The following is a 6,620-nucleotide window of genomic DNA, read 5'->3' as shown; positions in this document are numbered from 1 at the left end:
GTTCAACACTGATGCAAAAATCGATTCTCTTTTACTGGATCTAACTTTTGATGGAGAGTTGTCGATTTGGAACTTATTTATGTCGAATCATGAAATTTAAAGTGAATATTAACTGAGAAGATGTATAGAAATGGAAGACCAGGGATAGATTTTGGAGTCGGTTTGAGGAATTGTAGGGAGAAAATCAAAGATTCAAACGAAAAACCGCCAATAACTGCTCCGGGAGAGGAATTAGGAGGTTGCGCCACCAACCCCTAAAATCCCTCCGCTGCAGAGCTTTTCCACCCGATAGTGTTTTCTTCTTTTGTTTTTGGATCTATAGGTATTCTTATAGGTTTCACATTTATAGGGTAGCTCGGCCCCTTGACACCACTAGGCCCATGAAGAGTAAGCTATTCGAGCCCAGTATGATCCAAGCCTAACATCTTGTACTGGGCCCTAGTTCAACCTACCGAAAACCCATCACTTGACATCTCTCCACCACGTGGAAGCTTCAGATAGGAGATAAGTAAAAGGGTAGGACCCACTTTTTCCTCTTTAGAGAGAGAAAGGGCGGACAAGAAACCACATCTCAGCGTTCAAGAAAGAGAGAGAGAAATAAGAGGATTCGAGAGAGCTTTCCCTCCTGCGAATGCCAAAACCTATTTATATATCTCCTCACTTTAAAAAAATCTCCCCTTTTCACAATTTCTCTTCCTAAATCACAAAGATCTCATATTGAATCTTCACAAACCCTAATTCCTTTGACTATTACTTACTTTCAATTTCATTAAAGATATCAATTTTCCCCCTTTTCGGATCGCATCTCGTATACTTCTCCAATTTCTGAAGACGAACGAACGTCTTGAGATGTCGTCGACAACTGTTTCCACAGTTTATCTTAACGTTGTGGATTCTGTTGTGAGTAAGTTAAGAGAAGAGTTCGTCAATGAAGGCGTTGATGATTCTGTTCTTAACGATCTTCAAGGGGTATATTACTCACTTTCTTTCATTATTCAGATGATTCTTGATTATTATGATTTCAATTTTAGGGTTTGTTAGATCTCGTGTTTCCATTTATATTTATGTGGTTAGACTTGATTATGATGTTTGGGTTGAGATTTCGTTGATCTGGTATTGGATCAGCTTACAGATTAGAAAGTTGATGTCTTTATTACTAATATACACTTAATAGCTTCTGCTTCATCCAATTGGAACACTACTTTTGTGATTTGTGTGTGTAAAAAGAACCTGAAAACGAAGCATCTTCTTTTCGGATCTTAAATATATTGGAATTTGTAAAGATAAGGGTTTTGCCTCTACGAAATTTATGTGTGGTGGTTCTTATGGTGGGGTGGGGGTGGTGGTCTGATTTACTCACTTACCCCTACACAAACTTTATTAGGGTTTACTGTTTATTTGATGTTCTGATGATAGGTTGATTAATCCATTGCTTCTTGCTTAGGTTCCATTGATGTGTATATAATATATATACCTATTACAGTGTTAGTGTGAAAGTTTTTACATATTTGGATTTGTTTAGGTGTTTGTTTGCTATACGTTTTAGTTTTAACTTGATAGTTGCCTGAGCATTTGCTGTATGAAATTCTGATTCTAAATGTGGTTTGTGTTATAACTCTTATTTAACAGCTATGGGAATTAAAGATGATGCAATGTGGGGCTATACAGGGTCCTATTGAAAGAAACACTGCTCCTAGAGGTAATGGTGGTCCAACTCCTGTTCATGATCTGAATGTACCATATGAAGGGACAGAAGTATATGAAACTCCAACAGCTGATATGCTTTTTCCACCGGTATGATTGTTGTATTACTCTGTTATATTGATATGCCTAGTTTTGTGTTGTTTAGGATGTCGAATGCATATGTCATATGTTGTAGTCCAGTTTTCCATTTTAAGTAATGAACATCGTTGTGATTCACTATTTTACTCTTTGAAGTTACATTGTGTTTGTGTTATTGGTGTCCGATTTCCGGGATTACGTAATAGACATGAATTATGAATATGATGATTCTTCCATTTAATATTCCAGCAATAATGAATATTGTACTCTAGTTTCCATATCAAATAGGATCTCGCTTTTCCATGTCTACGTTCCGGACTTGTATACGATAGGGCCAGCAACCCAATCTTGGCCAGTTACTTTCTATGTACGCCTACAATAAAATTAATTTCCTTAATTGATGTCCTGTTTTTCAGTTTCAATCTTAATTAATCCATGCACCATTCTACAAATATACATGCTAAATTCTTTTTGCCAACTAATTAAGATTTATAAAAAGCGGCAACATGTTCTCTAGAGCTTAAACTGAATGTTTGGTGATTAAATAGTGAAATATAGTCTTGCTACTAGACTTTGATTCTGGTCTTTCTTTAAAATATTTTGCAGACACCTTTACAGACTCCAATGCAGACGCCTTTACCTGGAGAACCTGGATCATATCAATACGGTACAACTCCTGATATTGGGACTGCAACGGATTCCAATAGTGGAACTCCTGCTATGTACATGGTAAAGTTTTTTTCCTTAAAAGTTTCTAGAGTGTAATCGTTATTTCCTCAAAATTTTGTCTGCCCTTGATTTGATATTTGTGCTTTTTTTAGAACGTAAAGATTTGAACCCTAGTCTCTCTGGTGGAGAGATTTACAAGTGATACGAGTTTGACAATTATATTTTCGTTCTTATATGACCTGTTCGTATCCTCTCCGGATGGTGGATCCTATCTGTAATATAAATTTTATTTTCATACTAAATATTTGAATCAACTTCACTTCTTGCAGCAACAACCATCTCCATGGCAAAATCAGAGGCCTCTTGGAGTTGATGTCAATGTTGGTAAGTTATGGTTGGGTATAATGTTTTTCCTTGACAGTCACAAAATTTGTTTGAAGTATTAAATACCCTATTTAGAGATCCAAAATCTTCTCTTCAATTACCAAAGTAGAAGCCAGCGACACGAAGTCCTACATTTGTGTTGCTTACCTTCTAAAACATGAACTAACACCAGAGCAGTGCCTAGTGGTTCATGTTATTGCTCTTATGTTACTTCTACTTATAACTTGATAAATCTTTCATCTACCTCAAATTACTTGTTTAAAAATCATTTCTCTTTCTAATGTAATTGGTCTTTCTTACCCTTACAACTCATACATATCGCATCTTTGATTTATGGAGTTCTGTCTTTTTGCCTACTATCATGTTCTAAACGTGATTTTCTGGACTTCTTTCAACATCCTCCTTAGATTGATATTTTTCATATCACAATTAGCAAAAGCGTAAAAAACACACTTATCCTCCCACCTTATGTCCACGTTATTTTTTTTTGAAACTTATGTCATATGTTATTGATTCTCAGCTTATGAGGAAGGGAGAGAGGAAGAGGGTGGACTATCTCAGCCACAACCTCCAATGAAGGTGATTCTATGTTTATTTTTGTTTACATCATTTTTCCTGATTACCTTGTAAATTTACTGAATTCAACGATTTGATATAATGTGTTCATTGCGAATTCCATGACTACATGTATTCAAGAATATATCTTATGCATCTGCTTTCAAATTGTTTTTACAATTTAGTAAAAATATTGCCAATTTTCATTTTAAGTATGGGTAGACATCTATATTGACACAAATCTCTTTGAGACGAGCAATATCACGTTTACAGGGAATCGGGTTAATGAGGTTAAATGGTGGTTGTGAAGCATTAAGTATTCTGTTTTGATCTTGATAGTCTGACACAATGAGTTTGGTCTCAGTTCTTACCGTATTTCTGTCGTGTGAACTTCCAGTAAATGATCACTGAATCAAACATTATTGTTGATTACAAACTCAAGTGCACATCGTTTTGAAGTATATTTTATAACTGGTGTCTGATTGATTGAATTGGGTATGACTGAATATGCTCAAATACTTTGGAAGGTGACCTGTACTTTTAACAGCCGTTACACATGAGGTTCAGTGTCAAGTTATTGAACTGTGGGATCTTAGCTTTCTGATGCACGCAACATGCTTTTCCATGTCATGTTTAAACTCATAGATGTTGAGTCCAAGTTTTGGGAACAACTTTTGAGAAATCCGGAGAATATGGTGTAATAATGCCTGACACTTATGCTCTGCAGGACTTCTTCATGCTGAATTCAGGAAAAAGGAAAAGAGATGAATATCCTCCACATCAGCATCCAAATGGATATATTCCTCAACAAGATGGGTCAGCAGATGCTTCTTTGGATTTATCTCTTGAAAAGGTCAAGTATTCTATCCTATAAAATCCTCCATATACTTCACAATTTCTATCAAGATATTTTTGGACTCCCCGTACAATCATATGGTTGACATTAAAGAACAGTTGTGTTCAAGATCTTTATTATTTGAATCATTAGGTATCATATTCTATTTTGTTAACCAGTTTCACCTAATATTGGATTGAAATTTTACCAGGATTGCAGACTAACATGTAAGGAACCAAAACTAAATGATTGCGCTTTTAATGTAGGTTCCAGTAGCAGAAAGCTCATTAACTAAATTTCATGCCGAGTCCCAGCATACTAAGTCTAGCCTTCAAGAGAGAGAAAGTGCTGATGCCGTGATTGAGTCGATAATTAAAACCAGGGAAGAAGGTTGTTCAGCCATTCCTCAGCTTGACGGATTTGACGATAATTACAACGATGTAAGTGAAAACCATCTTCAATGTCGACTAGTTGGACATTTCAGCTTACACAGGGTCAAGTTCTGACAATTTCTATTTTGCCGATTTAATTATGGTGGAAAGGGTGTTCGTGTTGAAGACTACAATACGCCAACTTGTTATGGTAAAGAAGTGATATTGTCTACTATATTTATCTGGATTTTTCTTTTAAATTTCTATTTCAGGTTAAACAACCAAAAATCATATTTAAATAATCTAGCCTCTCTTTAATACAGATACTGGTAATGCCAATGAAGTAGGGACACCAAAGCTAACAAAAAATGAAGCTGGTGAGGATGATGAACCACCTCTGAACGAAGATGACGACGAAGATGATTTGGATGATCTTGAGGATGGAGATGAAGAACCTAGCATAAATCATCTGGTACTGGCTCAGTTTGAAAAGGTATATTTAAGCTTTAAATCCCCCACAATGTTATTACTATAAGATCAAATGTCTGATTACTTTACCTGATCTGAGTTACAAAATTTTTCTCATACATTATATTTTTTATTTCCTTACAATGTTGTCTAATTTGCCAGTAGCTCAAGTATTCACTATACTTTTAAGCCTAAAGGGTGTCTTGTTCATTCTTACAGGTGAGTAGAACCAAGAGCAGATGGAAATGTATTCTCAAGGATGGGATTATACACTTGAACAACAAGGACATCTTGTTCACAAAGGTTGGTTTAGTGCTAACTCAATGCTCTATATTTTATCCTTTCATTTCGAATATCAACACAGCTTGATTGATACAATAGAAAAAAAAAGTGAAGTGGTATATAAGAACTCTAGAGTCTAGACACCCATTTGGCGTGCCATCGACATGTATTTGTTCTCGGGACATGTATATAACCCTAACCGAGACAAACTGCAAAACCTAGATTATATTTGTCGAGTTAGAACTTAGAAGTCGGTTGGAATAAAACAGACAACTATTATTTCAGCTCTAAACCTTCGTGTCTGCTTAATTTAACTGCAGTTTAAGCGTGTAGTTGCAATTAAGCTCTCTACTTGGTTGTTGATTGCATTTCCGCCTCGCGTCTCCTGATTTCATTTCGTTGGTTTATATTGCAGGCAACTGGTGAGTTTGACTTCTAAGCTGATCGTCTATCCGACTCGACTTTCTGAGTTGAATTTTGTTATATGTTTTTTGAGTATCTGATCCATTAGTGGATCCAGTAGACACAAAGAAAACAGTGGATTTTGGGAGGCTCAATGAGTACATGTATTTGTTTGTATAAATCAGAGTCCCTTCTACCTGACATTTCATAGTACTCCATTCATGGTAACCTTAAAGCACTAGATACTTGTACTGTTTCAGTTTCATTTTAAAAAAACCCAGTACTTGTACAATCTCAAAGTTTTTAATTTTTTGTTATTTTGAGTTGTTACTATTTTGTTGAAGGTTATGGGTTCAAAGTTCAAACCTAGATCTTTTGAACCATACCCATCTTTTGGTTGACTCAACTTCACTTCGAAAAACCTTAATGATTTCTTTGAGAAGTTCCCAAAGATCTCATGAAGATGAATACCAAGGCAAGAAGGGGTTTTAGTGCTCCATGAATCAGCATATTTTTTCCAAACAAGACAAGCAAACTTTGTTTCAAATTTAATAATTTACTCGAAAAGCTTGTTAGAAAAAGAGAATCCGAGTCAAAGAAAACTAAGACAAATAAATGAAAACAAATGTTGAAATAATTAAATATACATTGTCAATATTTGGACAAACTTATCAATAATAATATGCTTTTCTCTCTCTATACATACCATTTACCAACTATATAGTAGTTTCAAGTTGATTGTTCACCTTTGTGCTTCTATCATAAACCCTAAATTTAAAGTTGTGGACCCTTTGATGTTTGCATGTGAAAGTGATATATATGAATTATGTTATTGAAACTCAGCTTCTAGTCTCTACTTGGTCTTAAAGGAA

The 6,620-nt window shown here is 35.3% G+C and overlaps 1 protein-coding gene across 1 annotated transcript; it reads left to right on the top strand.

Annotated features, from left to right (window-relative positions):
• Positions 1 to 525: 525 nt before the first annotated feature.
• On the top strand, positions 526 to 6,040 carry LOC147551073 (transcription initiation factor IIA large subunit-like). Its single transcript, XM_086667434.1, has 11 exons — positions 526 to 969; positions 1,630 to 1,794; positions 2,389 to 2,511; positions 2,781 to 2,835; positions 3,356 to 3,414; positions 4,118 to 4,243; positions 4,492 to 4,665; positions 4,768 to 4,807; positions 4,920 to 5,089; positions 5,284 to 5,367; positions 5,762 to 6,040. The coding sequence occupies exons 1-11, from the start codon at positions 850 to 852 to the stop codon at positions 5,783 to 5,785; spliced, it is 1,140 nt and encodes a 379-aa protein (XP_086523560.1). The 5' UTR covers positions 526 to 849; the 3' UTR covers positions 5,786 to 6,040.
• Positions 6,041 to 6,620: the final 580 nt, after the last annotated feature.

This window comes from Eschscholzia californica, unplaced genomic scaffold (assembly GCF_041429995.1).
Source record: "Eschscholzia californica isolate CP2 unplaced genomic scaffold, dmEscCali1.0.p SCAF_3, whole genome shotgun sequence".
Lineage (NCBI taxonomy): Eukaryota > Viridiplantae > Streptophyta > Magnoliopsida > Ranunculales > Papaveraceae > Eschscholzia > Eschscholzia californica.
The sequence above is the reverse complement of the archived record's forward strand: the minus strand, read 5'-3'. Positions and strand labels throughout refer to the sequence as shown.

Coding starts and splice junctions, on each gene's coding strand:
- LOC147551073 (XM_086667434.1), top strand. CDS start 850: ATGTCGTCGACAACTGTTTCCACAGTTTATCTTAACGTTGTGGATTCT. Junction 970..1,629: donor TTCTTAACGATCTTCAAGGG/GTATATTACTCA, acceptor CTTATTTAACAG/CTATGGGAATTAAAGATGAT. Junction 2,836..3,355: donor TGGAGTTGATGTCAATGTTG/GTAAGTTATGGT, acceptor ATTGATTCTCAG/CTTATGAGGAAGGGAGAGAG.